The 18,359-nt window shown below is 44.5% G+C and overlaps 1 protein-coding gene across 5 annotated transcripts in view; it reads right to left on the bottom strand.

Moving 5' to 3' along the window:
* KCTD1 (potassium channel tetramerization domain containing 1) overlaps window positions 1-18,359 on the bottom strand; it is a 100,746-nt gene that overhangs the window by 61,036 nt on the left and 21,351 nt on the right. The window contains exon 1 of one of the 5 annotated variants that reach the window (XM_054057468.1): window positions 7,126-7,515. The exons of 1 other annotated variant lie outside the window; for it this stretch is intronic. Coding sequence is in view for 1 of the 4 variants with exons in the window: in XM_054057463.1 (XP_053913438.1) it covers window positions 4,663-6,465 (1,803 nt within the window). In the remaining 3 variants the exon portion in view is untranslated. Of the gene's footprint in view, window positions 1-4,662; window positions 6,499-6,674; window positions 6,914-7,125; window positions 7,516-18,359 lie in introns of those variants that run through there. 3 more of the 5 variants (XM_054057465.1, XM_054057469.1, XM_054057463.1) reach the window with 3 other exon arrangements.

Raw genomic sequence — 18,359 nt, 5'->3', positions numbered from 1 at the left:
CTATCAAACGTCATGTTGGTTACAAGGAACATGGGCTGAGATTTCCTACCATCTTCAAATAAACTTCATCTCTGTTCAATGACCTTTAGAAGCATTCAGTTACAAACAACACTGACTTCCACCAAAGACAGAAATAGGCAGGATTCATTTGTCTCACTAAGGAGACTGAGAAGAAATCTATCTCTAAGAACCACATTTGATACTCCTGCTACTCTATCCCGTCTTCCAAAGATTTCAGAGCAATTTTGATGACTATCAGGTATAATAGGTCCATTCTACGTTTAATCACTTCCCACTTCTGTAACTAACTAGAAGATTAAAATCTTCCCCATTAAAAAAAACCAACACAAACAATAACGAACAAACAGCAGCTTCTAAGGTAGGCACAGCTTTTACAGTTCCTTCAGCCTTCACACTTTTAATTTTAGCCTCAGCGTTTCTTCTTAAAAAAACACCAAGGAAATCTGAGGTTTTCTTACAAGCTGGAATAACCATTAATCAAAGAGGTTGGCACTAACCAGGCAGTAGGACAGCCAGCACTAACCTCTGAAACCAGATAACAACAAAACCACCACAAGAACTAACAAAGTATTTAGCAGTCATCAGTCTTAATAGCTGTTGTACTTTAAGCCTTTAAGATAAAGAGATGGCCTCATCTATTATCTGTATAGAAATTAAGCCTAGCATCCTAACACCATCATCCTAAGCATCCTTCCCTGAAGCTGTCTGATGAGTTCTCCTACCTTGTATACTCAGAAAGCACCTAGCCATGATTCTGGTCAGAGCATTACAAACATTTGTACAGAACAGAAGCTTGGGGGGGGGAAGGGGGGCATTTTATGGAAATGTAGAAAGTTCCCAAACCAAAGATCAAGCAGCAAGATTCTTATCCACCTCCAAAAAAAAACCCCAAAGACTAAAACGAGCTAAGCTAACTAACAAGTTGCTTTTATTTGTTCCCAGTTGTGCCTGCTGCCTACTTATATTCATCATGTGCTAGCATTTTGCCTTCTTCTGCAAAACCCGCCGTCAGAACCAGATTTCTGGTTCTGGTCAAAGTAAGCCCTTCAAAGGGAACACAAGGCAATGAAAAGACAAGTGCCAGATCAAAAGAAAACAAAATCCCAGCTCTGGATTTAAAGCAGGAGGAAAAAGTGTTTGAGGATCCTCTGGAACAGCCAAGACAAATGCACGTGGCTCATGTTTTAATACCTGTTTGGTAGATATCTTAATAGCTGATGAAACCCTTCATAAGCAGCCCAGAGAGACCCGACTGAGTTAGAGAACCAAAGTAATAGGAGTAATTTTGAAGCAACACGCAACTCTCCTCACCCATGGCACAAGCCAATCTGTTTTCCTAGACCTGCTTTTGTGTATTACCATTGTAGTAAGTTCAGCGTGTACCAGATCTATAAATCTCAATAGTTATCACCACATTGTAGCATCAAAAGCTTAAACTTCAGCTATTGTTCATCTTTCAGTAACATGGAAGATGAACAACAGCCAAATTACACTTATCTGTCATCAAGTTGAACTGAAGTACTACTGACGGTGGCAGGAAAACTGCTACACTTCAGAACAAATAGTGACTGAAAGGAAAGTTGTGCCATGATGGCAGAGTGCATGCTTAAAATACACTCTGTAAATGCTACTCTTGAGGCTACAACCTAAAGCAATAGTTGGATCAAGATGAACATTTAATGTACCTTTTCCTAGCTCTGGAGGAAGCTGCTACAAACCCAGCGTTAAAAAGACATCTTGGGGCTACTAAAACAAAAGATGGGAGCAACCATGATAGAAAAGCGTAAAATTAACATCCTTGCTCAGATTCTTACACTTAAATGCAGTCAGTGCAAATTGAAGACATTGCTTTTAATGCCTTTATTTAACCTTTTCTACCTCTCTATGACATGAGAAAAAAAAAAAAGACGTGTGCACACAGTATAAAGATTCTAAGAAACCCACTCATCACACCACCATTTTTTCACCAGACTATTGCACAAGTCCATGAGGGCAGCAGAATCTGCCCCCTGGGAGATTAAATACAAAGACGACCAATAAATCACAAACTTATGACCTTCATATTTTCAAGGAATCAGTAATATTTGTCAACAGCGGAATTTAGCATCATGTCACTTGATGAGATGTATTCCATACAGAGGCCTGGAAACTTTTTGTTTATAATTAACCAGTAACGATTGGGGGCCGGGGCATTTCCTGAGGATTAATGACCAGCTGGGAGAGTTGATGGCTTGAGGTAATGCCTTGGGCCATTAACCCCAGCCAGTCATTAATTTCCCCAGGAAATGCCCTGGACCTCGATTAGCGTAACTGTTACAAAAGGTAGCCAGGGAGAAAAAGGTTAGCATTAACATTCTTCCAAGTAGTTCTATTCCACAGCTAAGATTTTTTCATTTTGTTACATCCCAGAAGAAGTGCATAAGTTAAAACTGACATGAGAAGAACCAGTGATTAAAAAGACAAAAATGAAAAGACATTTGTCTTTCTTCTAAAGTTTTAATGGGGTTTGTAGCGAAGGCAAGATGCAGCTATAAAAGCGGCTGGGCAGCTTGTTTAGCTCACTAAATTGTGAATGGAGATGAACACTTCTATATAACTACTAAAAAACCTACCACACCATCTAGTATCCTCGCTGATTGCTCATTTTCTTTCTTGATACACTCAGGGAAACAGCACATGCCTGTGTAATCCATCATCTATTTTAGATACATCCCCTTTTCTCCCTATAGCCCGCCACTAATGAGAATTACAGCTCTGAATGCTTCACATAGGAAGCGCAGCTCTGCGACAAACAGAACAGCAGCTGGATTTCTCCTCACCTAAGCTTCATGCAAGTATGAAGAGATTTGTGGGCTGGGGTAGAGATCCAGCTCTCCAGCCTGATAACAGAAGGCACCAAGACACCTCATTTAACACGTTGAAGACATGCGTACTCCATTACCGCTAACTGTATCAGAACTACCCAACCCGGTTCCCTCTTTCCCTTCCCGTACTCACATAAGCTGCTGCTGTAAAAATGCTAAACTACGCCTGAAGTTTCAAAATCATTAAAAGCAAGGTAAAGAGGAATCTAGGGTTAAATACAGAGAAGAGCATTAGCTTATACCTGAAATAATGAGCTAGAACAAAAACACTATCTGCACATAATCAAGCCTCTAAGCCTTTCAGAAACACCACAGGACACACAGCAGGACATCAAACCATAGCACTCCACTGATGTGGTCCAAAAAAAGAACCCTACAAGAAAGAAGAGGTCACAGGTATTTTAAAGAACATCCATGCTTATGCAGGCATTCACAGAAAGCCCCCCTCTCCCTTCCCTCCCCCTACAATTAGCCTTCAGGCTGGCTGATTAGCCGGCAAACTCTTTGAAAGGGTCAGTCTGTCCAAAACCGGTATTTCCACTTTGGAAACAGCTCAGGCATGTCATATACCTGAGCTCCCCCAGCGCTGTGCTCTCCGGCCGACGGCTGCGATCTCTGTTATTACTCGACACAAGAATGTCAGAGGGGTTTTGTAATCGCGTAGGGGCAGCCAGCAGTAAACTTCTTGCCTGAAACACAGTATTTTATGGGGCACAACATAACTGCATGCGCTTTATAGATTTAGTTAGACTGACTTCCAAACTTCAAGACAACTGCAGAGATGCAGCGAGTCTTTAATTGAAGTAATTTAGCTCCAGCACTCAAACACACAAAAGGAAAGTACTTTCGGTGGAGACGGGGAACAGGCACCAGCACTTGCCGGCACACGGCAGAGGGGGGTTCAGGAGGCACATATTAAAGCACAGCTCCACGGCGTTTTTGACAAGACTGCTTTACCTCAACAAAACACATCTAATGATTCTGGGCTTGTCCCACAGTTAAGCTACACCTAACTCTAATTGTGCTCGCACGGTGTGTTTTACCACTACGGCAACTAACACAACTAAGCCAATTTGCCTTATAGAAAAAAAAAAAGGAAAAGAGAAGAGGAACACTGCCAGGAAACACAGCTATTTTAAATAAACAAATACAAGATGAACGCAATTGCTGTATTAACCCTCTTGTTAACTTCTTAAGTTTAAAATTACACTCTCATTACTAGTGTGTAATTGACTATTCTCCTGGCCATTTCCTGCATTTGAGGTTATTTAAATAGTTCATTAGCACATCAAGAACACCACGTACACTAATGATACCTGAGCCCTTATCTACTGTTTTGGCCTGACTTTTCTAACTCCTAACTCCCACCTCTCGCAAAAAAAAAAAAAAAAAGAGAAAGAAATAAGGGGGAAAGAAAGAAAAAGCAGAGAAAGGGGGAGCCAGCAGGGCTGAGCTTTAGGTGCTGCCACTGCGGGGGGGGCACAACAGCACCCATGCACCTCTCAAGTCCAACCCACAGGCACGAGTGGTCACTGGACTGGTGGTGGGGTGTCAGGAAGCTGCGGGCAAGGAAGGTGGATAACAGCATCCAGGCTTATTGGGTGCCTGAACAGCAAGAGTCACTCTGGGAGCCACCTCAGGGCTGATAGTGTGTGCGGACACCCAACCTAGGGGAAGGTGAGGAAGGGAGAGGTGCAGCAGGGGCTATGTGGGATGGGGTGCAGGGTCACCATCTTGCCATTTTTTTTCCTTTTTTTTTTTTTTTTTTTCCAGTTACCTGTGTGGGGGAAACAATAGCAGGTGAAACTACTGTGGGTGAGGTGGTGCTTCTGTGCCCATTGGCTTCAGGGAGGAGGTGAGGCAGGGGGTCATGTTTCACTGAGACCACCACCACGGCAGGCGCGGCGGCATCCAGGGGCTCAGCAGGGCGGCGGCAGAGTCTTTTGGGGGAGGCAGAGGGCCCACAAGCATCACCGCCGGCTGCGGCCCCTGCTGGGAACACTGTCTCGTAGAGTGCCCGCTTGGCTGGGGCCACCGCAGCCACTTCTGCCTTCACCAGCGCAGCATCACCGTCTTTAGGCAGCACATAGGGGTTGGCAGCGGGGGGCCGGGGCCGGGGCCCACCATTGAGGGCAGCAGGGGTGTAGCAGCCCCCACTGGCAGGGTGGTGGAGGAGGTGGTGGTGGTGGGGAGGGGGGTGATGGTGCGGTGGCTGCAGACCCCCCAGCTTGGTGCCAATGCCAGCAATGCTGTTGAGGGTGGCAATGGAGACAGCACCAATGCAGTGGTTGGTGTAGGTCTTTGACAGTTTGGCTGCCTTGGAGAGCATCTGCATGCGGGTTCCCAGGAGGTTCTTGCCGATGGCCTTGTTCTCATACCAGGTGATGTCACCCTCACTACAGTGGTCCCGCGGGCGCTGGAAGAAGGCCTTGCAGAGGGGGTTGCGCTTGGAGAGGTACTTGACGAAGCTGGCGTAGGGGCAGAACTCAGTGCCAGTCTCATACATGCGAGGCAGGTTCTCCTCATCACTGCTCTCCGCCCGCTTCTTGCTCCAGGAAGACGAGCGTGACTTGTGGTAGGGCCCCAACGCCTTAAAGTAGACGAACTTGCGTCCGTCTTCGTCCACGGCCAGCCCGAAGGAGTCCTCCTCCAGCTCCCGCTGGTTCTCCCGGCCCCGGGTGCAGAAGTACATGCAGGTCTCAAACCAGACCTTGTTGAGAAGCCCGAAGGGGCTCTGTGTGCTGAAGACGCTGCACGTGTAGAGCTTGCGGAGGTCGGCGCGGGTGATGGCCTGCTTCTGCACCACCGGCCCCGCGCCCTGCTCCTCCAGCTTACGGATGACGGCAGCCAGAGTGAGGTTGGCAGCGCGGAGCTCGGGGTCCTTGGTGAGGTCGAGGGTGCGGCAGTAGGGCGGCTCATTGAGGTAGCGGTTGAGGGAGCTGCGGATGCTGATGAGCGAGGACTTGGAGTAGAGCTGCCCGCTCTTGGAGCGCGCCTCGGCGTAGAAGGAGCGCAGGACCCGGCAGAGCGCCCCCTTGTCCATCGTCTCGAAGTCGGGGCTCTGCGCCTTCTCGCTCAGGTACTCGCGGAAGATGCGCACGGCGTAGCGGGTGGCCAACCGCGTGTTCTCGCTCAGCCGCGCCCGCTCCGGCCGCTGCAGCAGCAGGGCCGCCTCCAGCTCCGCGTCCTCCGCCGCCCCCCCGGCGCCGCCGCCCCCCGCCGGGGCGCTCCCCGGGGCAGCCCCGACGCCACCGCCCGGCGTGCGCCCCGCGGCGGGCGGCTCCGGCTCCTCCTCGCCGTCCCACTCCAGACCCATCTCCTCTTCCTCCTCCTCCTCCTCCTCGTCCAGCAGCAGCCCCCCATCGGCTCCGTCCTCCTCCTCGTCCCCCGTTATCTGCACCTCCTGGATCTCATCCTCCTCCTCGCCCTCCTCCTCCTCGCCGGCGCTGCAGTAGCGGTGCGGGCGGGGGGCGACGCCGCGGCCGGGCGGCCGGTCCCCGGCATTGTTCCCTCCGCCTCCCCCTCCTCCGCCTCCGCCGCTCCACTCGCCGCCGCCGCCGCTGCCAGGCATTCTCGCCATATTGCCGTCTCCCTGCCAGTCCTCGGGCAGGGCGCATGCGCTATATTGGACCGCAGCGCCGGAGCGCTTTTGTGTTTTAATGACCTTCAGCTACCGGGAGGCAAAGCCGGGCTCTTAAAGGGGCCGCGCTCCCAGTGGCGGCGGCGGGGAAGGGGCGGGAGGGATGGGGAGGAGGAGGCAGAGCCGCGCCATGGGGGTCCGGGACTTACCGCGGAAGCCGCTCACCTCGGGGTCGTCCCGTCGAGCGACGGGGCTGGGGGAAGCGCTGGCGGATTCCACCCCCGGCGCCCGTCCTGCCTCCCCATCCCCGGAAAAAAAGAAATATTCCGCTCGGTGCGTCGAGCGAGCGGCTCTTTCCTTAGCCACGGACCGCCGCCAAGCAGCTGGTCGGCGCGCATCGCACCTCCTCACCCACCGCGCCTCCTCGTTTCACAGTAACTTAAAAGCCAACATAGGAGAAAAAAACAAAACCAAACAACAAAACGAAACACACGAAACCCAACCTAAACCGGAAAAAAAAACCCCAAACCACAAAAACCCTAAAACAAAATACCCAAACCAGTCAGGCAGTGCTCGCCCAGCAGCACGGCTCTGTCCCTCGGTGGGATGCTGCCGGGACCGGACCCAGCCCCCACCGGCGGCACCGCCGCGGCATCGCACCTTCAGCCGCGCGCCGGGGTTTCGGCCGAGGGGTTCGCGAGGAGATGGACGCTCAGGGCTTCGGGTCCGTGCGGCTCCGAGTCCGCCCCAGAGAAGCCGGTCGGTCACCGCGGCGCTCGCTTGGCTTGCGGGAGCCCCGGCGAGGTCGGTTGCAGAGAGGGAGAAATAAGGACTCGGAGGCTCCAGCAGCCCTCCAGCTCGCCGAGGCTGCTGCGGGCTCGAGGGCAGCCGGAGGGCCCTCGGCACCCGGCTCCTTTCTCAGCTTTCCCTTTCAGCAGCGGGGCAAAACCCGAGGGGACGCCCGCAAACCACGCCGGCGAGCACGGGGATACGGAGCCGCCGGACCCAGCGATGCTGCTCGGCGGGGGCTTTTGGAGAGGGGAAGCGGAGCCTGGGTCCTGCCCTCCGCCGGCTCCGCGCCCGCGGGGAGCGCCTCTCGGCTTTCCCACGGGGAAGCCGTGCCCTTCTTACCCTTCCTTCCCTGGGAAGGGTCCTTTCTCGGGCTGTGGAGGGGGAAAAGACCCTGCGGGAACCAGTCCCGCCCGGGATGGGACGAGGTAGCCCCCCTACTTCACAAATCCAATCCCCCAAACTTCCCAATGCCGCCTAGCCGGGATACTTCTTTTACTTGGTACTTCGAAATAAATATTCATCACGACTGCTGGCTACACCTGAAATTATAGCCTTAATTGCAGCGCTGCTGGCCTGAGTTACCACATTTGGTGCTTACTCATCCGTAGGCAACTGCTCAGCGCTCGGTCCCAGCCGTGATGGTCCCTGGGGTGTCGGTGCCGGGCAGCACCGAACGGGCGGAGCATCCCGTGTAGCCCCAGCCGCCGCTGGACGGGCAGGTGTGGGATCCCAAAGAAGGGATGCGCAAATTGTTGAGCAAATTAGGCCAATTTGAAATAAATAAGCACTCCAGGAAGAGAGCCTGCCACTCCCAGAAAATAATTGAATGGAAACCCGGCACTGTTATATTGATGTAAGCCCGGAGTAATTACACAGAGGTCAACGTTTTTGCACGCACTAAAGAAGTTGTGCTCGCTCTGCAGTTTGAGAGTGGATTATGTTGCCTCTTAGATCGGTGGCATAGGCATATATATTCTAGATAATTTTTCCTATATACATAAAGAGGATATAAATAACTTCCCCCCCCATTATATGCTATCTGCAACCCAGTCCTGAAACAAAATCTCAAAGACCTTCCAATACGCTGAACCAGATGCTGAAACAGCTAGCTAAAATCAGCAAAACCTTCTTGTGATTAAGATCTAAATGCCTCAGATAAGCTCCTTCTAGGACCTTCAACAGCCCACCTCAGAAGAGAGAACTGCAGGGCTTGCAGCATACACCTTTTCTAAAGAGATCTCTTTTTTTTGTCTTGTTCCCATAAACGCTAAATATGATACAATTGATATTGACCTTTGAACTTGATTATGTCTTGAGATCATAGAAGAGATCAAACCACTTTTTTTTTTTAAGAGCTTTTCAGAGCCACGTGAATGCAAAAGGTAATTGAACATTTGATTTTTTTTTAACTTTAAAAAAGATGAACACCAGGTTGACAGCTTCTGTACTTGGATGTTCATTTAATCACCATTTCCTGATTACAGGAGGTGAACTGTGTTGACAGACTTGGAGATGAATATGGAACCCAGTACACTAATAGTAAGTATAAAGGACATGAAGAACTTGCAGTGAGGTTAGAGGGGAAAAATATATATGGAGCATCCATATTACACACATCAATTGGAAGTACCTCAGCAGCCATGGGGAATTCAGAGAGTAGCAAGTGAGGTGTTTAGAGTGCTGCAGGCACCCATAATTGGGAAGACACCCGTATAACATATATACCTGTATAACCTATATATGTATAGGTGTGTGTGTATATATACCCACATATAAGTTTATCACATATACGTTTAAACTTACCTATATGTCTACATTCCTAAAGATAAGATTCACCCTAGTCAGTTGTATTACAGAAGTTTTAATCCTATTGTTCAAGCTCCCAAATTAGACAAGTTAATCAAACAGCATTCCTAAATTGCCCGAGTTGCACAAGGCTGTCTAATGGAAACTGGCATAATAACATTAAACTTACACTTACTCCACCCTCCAATCAGAATTTTATCCTGCTGAGAGGTCTGCACAGGCACAGACAGCATTCTCCCCTAGGACTCAAGGTTTGAGACTGATTCTCATAGGTCCTATCCACACTTGGAAAATATGTTTTATTACTGCTGTCAGTAGAGAAGATGTAATACCCGCAAAACACTAACAATGCACCTGCCCACTAAGGTTGAAACCCTAGAGAGGATTATCCTTTCTTGCATGTACTTGGAGATCAGTCTATTTGCCACAGAATTAGCATGGCAGGTATGTATTAGCATGGCTGGTATGAGGACAAAAACATAACCCAAAACCTTCTCCATGAGTCAGCTGGTTTACAATACAGGTAATGTTTGTAACCATGCATTACCATGTAGTTTCAGGACTTCCCTCACTTCTTTTTTTAAGCTACTCTTCCCCGTGACTCCCAGTCTTGCTCCTGGCAAGCACAGAACTTGCTAAAGCCATGCTCTTTGACAATCTGACTAGTGCGCTAAAGCTCTCCACAGCCTTATTCTACAGACTACCACAGGTACTTCTCCTGTAACCTCTGTAAGCGGTTATTTCACTCAGAGCCACCTAAACCTTCTTGGTTCAGTGTTTCTTGGTAGGTGTTTCATCATGAAACTTCACTAGGAACTATTCCCCAAAAGCCAAGAGGCAAAGAAAATCCATTGGACTAATTTCCTCCCTGGGATCTGGTCTAGGAATCTAGAAAAGATTTTTAAAAAACAGTGCTTAAAAAAGCTTGCTGGCTAACTCTAAGGCTGACCGCATGGCATCTTTTTAAGAAAATAGCTTTTTTTTCCATGTGCACTTTTACTGTTAGTTTAAATGCAGTAAACATGTTCTTAAAATGTGTTAGTATGTTCTCTAAACACAATATATTTTCACTGTGGAGGCAGGCTCCATGGAAATTGGTATGAGAAATCCATATTGACACTGCAGAACTAGAAGGCAAATAATGCTTGGGACTCTTGGAAAATTCACTTAGGGAAAAAGTATGTCCTAGTAATCCTTGTCCCACCTAGAAACATGCAGTTTTGAAATAAACTTTTTTAGTACTGTTACTTCAAAATGCTAGTTAAATTTTACTCTTTTACTTGTGTATATGATATTTCTAGTTGTTTCCTTACATCTAGATATTAGGGATAGCTGATGCTGACATATAACATGCAATAATAGATTTTAAATCTATTTTAAATTTTTCTTTTTTAGATTAGTGTCTCCTGTTTGTGTGGCAATGAAAACGGCTTTATATAACTCAACAAAAGAGGCATTGATTTAGGAAAGCAATGATGTATCAATCAGTGCTAAGTTGCAGCTGTTCTCAATGGATTTTAAAATACAAAAGCCATTTCACCTCTTAGATTGTCATATTATGAAATGTTAGCTGTAGTTGTGCATATCAAAGCACCGACTACTACCGATATGTTGTGAAATGTGAAGGCAGCATCAAACCAGCCCCCTCATGAAGCTCCACAGTGCCAATTGAAAGTGTATTTCCAAAGTACACTTGTATTTTTTTTTCCTGCAGGTGTTTGCCATTATCCACTTGACTTATTTTTCTTTCTTTTACAAAAGAAATATTTTTGTTGCTGAGGCCACAATTTGTTTCCCAATTCTCCTTTTTTTTCCAAACAAACTGAAGAAAACCTGAGTCATTACCTTTGAAAGACTGCATCCGTTTAGTGCTTGGCAAATTAAAACTCAAGACTTTGTGAATCATTGTTATTTTCAGTGTCAAGCAGCTGGAGCATTTTTGCTTCCAAATATACAGAAGAGCTATGCTGTCATCCAGCTTGGAGAGAGGCAGGTAATAAATTGCATTGTACTGAATAAAGTTTTAGGGGTCTTTTAAAACGTGCTGGAGGTAAATCACCAGAAGGTATATTAAGATTTTATTTACTTGTATTTTAGTTTATATTTGTCTGCTTCTGTGGCCATGAGGGCACTTGAAACAAATTGGTCTGTGAGGTGCAGCAGTAGCTGGTTATAGTTGCTCTAGCAGTTGTCTGGTTGTTTCTATGAACTACAGGCACCAAGCAACCCAACATGTTAGTGGCGTAATTTTTATCCTTCATGGAAAGAAAGAGATCTTTCCATCTAGGCTGATAATTTACATTAGCTTTTACTCTGTCTCAACTGGGGCCATAAATTCTCCATGGAGGTGAGGGAAATTTATAAAGACCAAGCCAGTAACTCAAGAAAGTAACCTTGAAAGAGAGATCCCTGTGAAACCGTAAAACCTTGTTTGTATGTGTATAGGGCTGTGTAAGTACAAATTTTCACTTTAGACGGTGGTTTTAGCACTGCGTAATAGAACATAAATTAGTGTTGTATTTGAGATCTTGAAATCCTATTTTACATTCATAATCCTCCAATAAAAATTTATTTTGAACTAAAAGTTTAGGCTGGAAGTCACACTGGGCTAGATGAAATCTAGAAATTCAGGAAGGCATGACTGGTTATATGACAACAGGGTCTGGCTGAGAAGGCTTCTTAAACATTCCTTTAATAAAAAAAGGAATAGAAAAAAATATAATTTAACAAACAAAAAATGTAATGTAATGAGTCTCTGAAGAAATGGACTTTCCACCTTGTTTCTGTACCGTATGGTTTCCATCTTGTTTACTTTTTCCATCCCCAGTACATGACCCAAAGTTTCTGTGTTGTCATGGGGTGTGCTGAGCACTCCGATTCCTGTGCAGGGACAGGGTAGGGCTTTACACCCTAAAAAACTTGTTCATGCCTGGCTTTTCTCAGAGCTGGGGGTCCTCAAGGGACAGAGCAGGAGCTGGCCTTCAGTACAGCCTGGAAAAGGGAATCTTCTCTGACTGCCAGCTAGTGGCTTTAAAGCCTCTTTACACCATGAATTCACTGTCAATATACTTTTGTTTTGACTTAGTGACTGAAATAAACTGATTATTCCCCTTTTCCACCAGTATTATGTCTGTGTCATAGTGAATTTGGAAATTCCTTTTCAGGTATTTATGTAGCAAAAACCCTAGCACCAATGGCCTGTCTACTTGGATTTTCTTTTCTCGATTGAGTTATCTCGGCTTGACACAAACCCAGTTTAAGCGACTTTAAAACTGGATGAGTTCAAACGAAGCCCACAGAGTGTGTAACCATAGTGCTCAGGCTCCCACACAGACTCACCTTTCTGTTGCTGAAACAGTAACTTACAACTAAACACTACTGTCTATTTTGTATGCTCCCTTTCATTTTCCCTCTTCTTACTGTATTTGATATGATGTTGGCAAATCTGACCTGTGCAAGTTTTGCACCTATTTTCTTTTAAACTATTATCAGGTTGTGATGTTTTCTGGCCCTAATGATAGCATGCCACATTCCCTTCTCAACGTTTGCGATGCTAAAGCATCTCTAGTTCTCTTGTGAGGTCTGAATGCACAGGAACTGTTTAAATAAGGTTTGCATCACAAATTTCACTAACCAGTAAAGCAGCATTTGAGTGGAAGAGAACAAGTTCATAGATCATATGGAAGAAGAATATAGGGATAAAAAAAGTATAGCATATTCACCTCCAGCCCCCGTCACGTCTTTTATTAGACCGTGATTTGATTCATAACAAGCAAAAAGTTGTAGAACACGTGGCAGAATATTAATAGATAAGGAAAATTTGTGTGCTTATTTTGATTTGACAAGTCCTTTATGCGAAAGCACTTTCACAAACTGTATGTTGCTAGTGTATGTGATTTCAGGTAAAAACTGGGGGGAAATCTTCAGGATGTTGTCAGGACTTTCATTTGGGGCTTAAAGCCAGAGGCCATGAAGTAAAAGAGACCTGAAGGTGCAGACTGCAGTAGAGTGCTGTATTTTAAGATACAGAAAGTAAAGCTTGGAAAAGTGAGAAAACTGAATTGATTCAGATGTAAAATAAAGAAAGCTTACAAAGTCTAGTGAGAAAGACTGGATGCATTGGATGTATCTCTCTTATTTTTTCAGTATTGGATACTACTAAAGCAGATGAGAATACCTTCTAACAGCTGGTGAGCTTCAGTGTTTTCTTTGAGTTTGGCATTCCAAAAAAACTACTTCTGCAACTGTTGAGAATGCTTAAGTGCAACATTTTTTATCCTGAGTAGTACCTTGCTTCAAATAGCCTTGCTTTTTATATCCATGAAAGACTAAGCTGCCCCCAATTCAAAGTTTCCTTATTTGAGGATCAAGGATTCAGTTTCTTTTCACAGAAATAAAAGTGTCATCAAATAAATAAAAAAAATTTAACAAACCTAAGAGCCAACACTTTGCACATTCATGGACTGAACTATTAAATTACAAGCAGGCAATTACTTGATAGTAAAGAGACTGTTTTTCAGGATCAATGAGCATCGTTAAAATAAGCAAGAAAAAAATTGTAAGCTACTCCTTAGTGTTGGACAAAACAAGGTCACATTTGCAATTTGCAGTTCACGATCTCTCCATTAGCAATCTTGGCAAAGGTTTATCAAGTTATTCTGAATAATTTCCTCCAAGTTATGAGTGTGTCACCTGTCCTGTTATGGACCTGTCCTTGCAGTTTACTCTGCTGTTTACCTGTGTATTGTCAGACTTGTTCTTGCTGATCAGTGTCAAAGCTAAAAACAACAGGTTTTTAAAATTAAAGCTTTGGTGTGGAAGTATATAAGATGTGAAATCCAGACACATTGCTTTCACTCTGGGTTTAGTGATCATAGAAACCTGCTGTAGGGCAGGACTAATCTGCCAGAAAATTATTATTGAGCCCTGGAACTCAAATATATGTGCAGACTTGAAAATGTTCTTCTTTGTGCCAACTCCAGGTCCTACAAGAACCTCACATAGTATCCTCCACCTGGCTCAGAAATATGCTGCATTCCACCATAAAGAGGAGGAAGTTTGTTAATTCCCAGGCAGCTGTGAACAATTTAGTCTCTTTCCAAACAGCCCAGTATCCTATTCCAATTTTGAAGTTTCTTGGGGGATGGATAGTTTGAAAGGCTGGTGAGAGATAACAGGACCTTTATTTCAAGGTTATTCCTACGGATTTGGCTTTGACAGTAATATCTTGGTAACAGAGTTGCCAAATCTCACAACCTGCTGATAACTAATGGGTTTGGAGTTTCCCCCTCCATATGCTGAAATGGAGAGGTTGAAAATTAATGTTTGGAAGACAAGTTTGAAACCTTGAATGACTGCTTTACAAAAACTTGGAACCACAGTTTTGTAATTTCAGGAAGAAGAAATTCCTGTGATTTTTAAGATAGACTTCTTATTGGCTGGCACTCCTGGGATTTCCCAGATAAACTCACCTATGATAACTGAGCTGGTAACTCAACTTGGTTTTCTGGCAAAGTATCTAAAATACTGACTTCTCTTTCTCTCAAGATTTCTGTATGAAAATAATCTCCCTCCAAATCCTACGCAAGACTTTTTTTGCCACCTCTTTGGCAATACATTTAGAAGAGTCAAAGCATCACAAGGAACTACCTCAAGAAATTAATATCCAGATTTCTTCTTCGAGTTCTCATAACCAATGATTTGTTCTGATTATTAGAAGGTCTCTGCCTGTTTATAGGTATTTGAGCCAGCTGTATTTTTAAACAGGCTTGCACCTGATATGGTTTCCATGGGAGCTGCTTGGTGCTTAGCCATTTGCAAACATGGCTGCTTTTGTAGAAAATTAAATTAGAGCTAGTGAACACAGCGTTCTTCTGAAAACCTGACCTTTGGTCTTTCTGGCACACTGGTAGAAGAGTGCAGGAAAATACATCCTTCCTGTGCTTTACTTATACTGTACCACATTTTTTTTTCCTCTAAAACTAGCTAGATGTGACTTTCAGAATACTTCTACCAAAAGCTCCTGCTATTTCACTACATTTTCAGCAGTTACAGTTGGATTGTTCTGCACAACTCTAGATACAGCATTTAATCAGCTTAGTTCTTCAATTTTCACTGGAGTTCCTGAATTTTAAAGCTTTTCTTTTGTTCAGAAAAATATATTGGGCTCTGCTTACACTAAAATGTTTGGTAATACTCTGTAAGAATTAATTTTATTCCATCAGAAAGTATGGGTGTTTAAGTACTTAGGAATCTCAGTCACATGTTAAGTGGAGAGGCAGAATTACAAGAGCTTTGTCTTTGAAACTAAAGGGATCAAAGAATCTGGATTAATTTGTAATGTTTTTGGGTCGGGCGCTGTATTTGAAAGGAAACTCTAATTCAATTTGTTAACCCTCACTTCAAATGATCTTCTCAGATCCCAAACAAGGAGGGACAGGATTTTGTCTTCTGAATTCCAGTTTGGTGACTAGTGCGTGAGCTAATTAGGGCCACATAGCGAGAACCCCACGTGCTGCTGAATAAACTAGAAAAATTCTAATATCACACCCAGGTCAGCAGTGCTAATTAGCACCTATGGACAAGAAATCTGCTTGAACGTGCTTGCTATGCTTTCTGGCTTTGACCACATCCAAAATCTTATGGGAAAATTATTCTGATGCTATATCATGGCAGAAACACATGGTGAGTTGCTCCTGGGGTAACCTGTCCACCTAGGATTTTTATAATCATTCCTAGCTACTGTGGCTCCTGGTATGTTGTTCTATCAAGGGTAGAAGCCCAGAGGCTTTTTGGCTGCCCAACAGAACAAGTTTGCCCCTTGCAGACGTCACTCTGCTCAGCTCTTAAGGCCTGTGAAGTCCAAGAATCCTGGTACTATTTTGAGAAGTCTTGGTGAGAGTCTTGGCTCTCAGCAGTAGCATCAGTTAACACAGAGAAGCTGCACAACCACTCCTATGTTGGTGAAATCTGTCACATCTTAATTTCTTCGTGATTTCTGGCCACAAACTGTGAACTTTCATGAAGCTTCTCCTTAATGCCATGGATAAATGCCACTACCTCCCCTCTCTCATCTGCTTAGAAGGCTGTTGAATTATGGTTTTGCACATGCTCTCTGAAGGGTTGTCCCATCTCTTAGACTTTATCTAGAGCTGGGTGACCATTGTTAAAACAAGAAATGTACCCAAACCAAATACTTTTTCAGTATTTCTGGATATGTTAGTGGAGTAACACCTGCAAGCTTACAGTATTTTTACTTTTTTTTTTTATCTGCTCGTTAATAGGAGAATTTTGAAATGAAAAAGTAGGAAGATTTTTGACCCTCTGAAAACCTCAGAAAAGTCAAATAACATTTTTCATCATAATTTGAACATAAGCACTGTGATATTTGTATTAGGCAAGTCTCCTCCATGTAGTACATCAATAATAATACTTTTTTTTAATGAAATGTTTTAAATATTGGCCCTAGACTAGTTTCTCAAAGTCCTGTGCATAAATGTTTATTTTAATAGGCAGCAGGCAAGCTAGCACTTGCCTATATAAAAGGTTTGCCCTTCATTTTAACCTTAGAGAGAAAACCATTCATCTCAATTTCTTCTGCTTTGCAGAAAGGACATGAATCATCCACAAAATGTTGTTAATGTTCTACAACTCTGGATATGTTTTGAAAAGGAATAAAAACCCAAAACAAAACAAAAAAAAGCCTAAGCTGAAAACAGACTAATGTAAATAAGGAAACAAACAAAAACAGGTAATAAAATGTCTGGTTTGGATGGATTACACAGGAATTTTACACAGTGCTGAAAGTGTACCTAAATTTTACTGAGTCAACAGAACAGTACACAGCAATGGGCAATAATTGTATAGTATTGGCCTAATCAGTTTGAAAACACTCGGTTGGACAAAGAAGATGATGTATTTGTCATGTCAAAATTAGTCATTACTACAAAGCACCTATTACTTAATACTGCAAAGCAAAGTACTTTAAGAAGCACCTCAAAAGCAAGAAAAGAGAAAACCCTGAATCTAAGACCTCTGGTTGTACCTCTTCTTTTGCATCCTACTATGAAGAGTATCCTTGTGTCCTCCGCTGATGCAGTCTGGGCTGACTCCATTAAATTTGCCAACAGAATATGCCTTAGCAAATAGGCTGGGGACATTAAAGGACAACTAAGTCTCAGCTGTTTGCAGTCATCTGAGAGCTTGTGATGATCCATGCCATGCTGTTTGAGCTCACTGCAAAATGTATACACCTTGGGGGAAAATGTTAGTAATCTGGGCATAAGAGCTAAAGACTTTCCGGTAGAATAATTTGTATCACATATTTGGCTTACCTTCCTCATGGAAGAAATACGAAGCCCCCTTGCTCTGTGTAGTCAACTGTCATTCAGCTTACTATTATATCTATAAAGGATATTCTCAGTAAACAGCAAGGATACCAAGACACTGCTGTGCCCTAATGATATATGTGAGACCTTAATGTTCCCCTATTAATACAAAGCTTGGAGTCATGAAGATTTTCTGGCAGAGTAGGAACTCTAGAACATCTCCCACCATGTCTGCAAAACCAGCAGTATCAGGAGGAGCTCATCTTGGACTCATGACAAGCAGCCAGACACATGATAACTTCCAAAGGCATAACACATAGATGTACAATTTCACCATGGACATTCCTGTTGAACAAAGAAACAAAAAGCTCCCATAAACCCTGAAGTCCAGGCCAAACAGATGGCCGTTTCCTCCAGGTTCAGGGCCTCCTGTCTTGATCATTTTGAACCACTGCCACAGCTGTATCAGAGAAGATCTGATACCATGATGTCGGGGCTGGGTTGAGTTAATCAAGGAAAACAAGCTGGAACAACAGTGAATGACAGGAAAAGGCGGGGGGCTGGAGTTGGACTACAAAAGAATATGAAGTGGTTCTGAAATTACTCCCACTCAGGTTCTGCTTTTTTTCCAACAATCCCTGCGTGCCCTCTAAGTCTGTTGGCAGTTATCCAAACCTTTACAGCCCTAAAGCCATCTAGTTGTCAAATCATGTGCAGTGCACCTATACTTTGCTGAGAAGAGCACTTAATAGAAGAAAATGTGGTCTGGCTGCCTGCAGTTTCTTCCCATCAGCAGTCCCAGTGGATAGAAAGAGTCATCGTGGGAACATTCCTATAGCCCTGACCCTTGGGCACATACAGGCATATTCGTAAGCTCTAGACCAAGAGCAGGAGAATGTTTACAGTAGTGTAACTACATTTGAACTCTGTTGTCCCAGTGAAGAGGCAGCAGCGGACAGGGTTCAGGGC

The sequence above is a fragment of the Cuculus canorus genome, chromosome 2 (genome assembly GCF_017976375.1).
Source record: "Cuculus canorus isolate bCucCan1 chromosome 2, bCucCan1.pri, whole genome shotgun sequence".
NCBI classification, from domain to species: domain Eukaryota; kingdom Metazoa; phylum Chordata; class Aves; order Cuculiformes; family Cuculidae; genus Cuculus; species Cuculus canorus.
Note: the sequence above shows the minus strand (reverse complement) of the source record. Positions and strands in the feature narration are given on the sequence as shown.